Source organism: Austrofundulus limnaeus, unplaced genomic scaffold, assembly GCF_001266775.1.
Source record: "Austrofundulus limnaeus strain Quisiro unplaced genomic scaffold, Austrofundulus_limnaeus-1.0 Scaffold1758, whole genome shotgun sequence".
Taxonomy (NCBI): domain Eukaryota; kingdom Metazoa; phylum Chordata; class Actinopteri; order Cyprinodontiformes; family Rivulidae; genus Austrofundulus; species Austrofundulus limnaeus.
The window spans coordinates 39,323-40,984 of NW_013954160.1; the positions used below are offsets into that span (position 1 = coordinate 39,323).

The window sequence follows — 1,662 nt, forward strand, 5'->3', positions numbered from 1 at the left end:
GTGACAGAGTGAATGTTTGTCTCTATGTGTGGCCCTGTGATGGACTTGCGACCTGTCCAGGGTGTACCCCACCCTGAATAGAAAAAAAAATTTGAAACTTCGTGTTTAGATCAGGTTTTTCAGGTACCTTGTTTTATTTTTCTGTTCTTCTTGTATGTTGTATTTCAGTTTCCCCGTTCCATCTTGCAGTATTTCCCACTAACTGCTGATGCTTTGGTACTGATGTTTTGGCATTGTGTTAACCCACACTTGTGCTCCAGAGCAGCACGTTAATAGTCCTTTTTTTTATAAAAGGTGGTCACACTGACGATAACGTTCAACTGATGTTTTATTACTGTAAGGACAGGGTCAATGGTCAATATACACATTTTCCTATCTAATATTGTACAAAACAAGTGATTTTTGTATTCGTCTTTACCCACACTTTTGCATTTTAGATAGTCTTTTGGTAACTTAATGAGATTAAGTGAGTAACAAAAACATATTTTACCTCCAAGGCCAATGCAGAGAGCAAGAATCACCATTAAGATGAAACAAAATGCAATTAGCGACTCCAATCGATGAGCTAGTACTCTGCTCTTCCAATTCTTGTCCAAGTCATCCTCTGTTGGGAAAACAACTGGAATATTACCAACACATAAATACAGAYATTGTTCCTTTATCAGGACTGAAATACTTTATTTTTACAACTGTTTTTACTAAATGTTATGTAAAGATGTGGCCTACTACACCACCAGTCTGTTTTCAATATTCAAAACAAAATAATTTAACTTGTAGCATCAATGGCAGCGTTGTGATTTATTCTGAAACCATTGTTTTTACTAATGTTTGTGCAGATATCTAAATGTCTTGTTAGAATTACAATCAACACCATTTTTGGTAGTCCTATGAAAGTAAACAAAATTGCAATATGGCATCATCACCTAATTTGCATAACTTTTCATGCACTTGTAATAGAAACTGCTCTATAGGTGAGAGGAATAACATCATGGGAGAGACATATGGGATAAAATTGTTGTCTGTTAGTCTGTAAATGCTGTTAAAATAAATGCACAGTTTCAACATATCTGAGTCTCACCATGAATAAATGGTTGCACCTTGGTTATTGGCATAGTTGGGCTGGCTGCAACTGGAGGCTCATAAGGAATGGGTGAATCTTTCTCTGTAGTAAAGCTGCCAAGAGGACTGACAACCAGAGTGTCGGGGGTTTCAACGGTGGGCAGGTCTTCCTCTGTCACTGAGACCACCTCTATCTTWGAGCTGTTTTTTTGTTCCTGTTCCTCCGCATTAATTACCTAAAAGTAAAAAAGAAATGAATGTAGAGATAACCCCTGTTAAAATCATGAATATGATTTCAATTAAGAGTATCCCTCCCCAGTTCAAGATGGTATCTGTTAAACAAGAACAATTCAACTACCATATACACAGAAAACACACAAAGTCATTCAGTTTATTTTGGTCAGTTAAAATTAACTGACTTTTTTTTAAAGAGAGTAATATTGGGTGATTAATATGTGGTTACAACAATCAAACAATAAATGGGCTCTCACTACAACACTATTGGTTTCTACTTTTAAGCAGTTTATCTAACAGTATTTACTAGGCAAAAGCAGATTAACTTATATACATTAAGGTCAGTGTGTGTGTGTGTGTGTGTGTGTG

The 1,662-nt window shown here is 36.1% G+C and overlaps 1 protein-coding gene across 1 annotated transcript in view; it reads right to left on the reverse strand.

Annotated features, from left to right (window-relative positions):
* Positions 1-1,662, reverse strand: part of LOC106536295 (transmembrane protease serine 3) — a gene marked incomplete at its 3' end in the record, with an annotated part of 51,739 nt that overhangs the window by 34,318 nt on the left and 15,759 nt on the right. Inside the window, exons 3-4 of the mRNA XM_014033503.1 lie at positions 1,079-1,295; positions 491-604 (exon numbers count right to left, since the gene is read on the reverse strand). Coding sequence (XP_013888957.1) covers positions 491-604; positions 1,079-1,295 — 331 coding nt within the window. The remainder of the gene's footprint in view (positions 1-490; positions 605-1,078; positions 1,296-1,662) is intronic.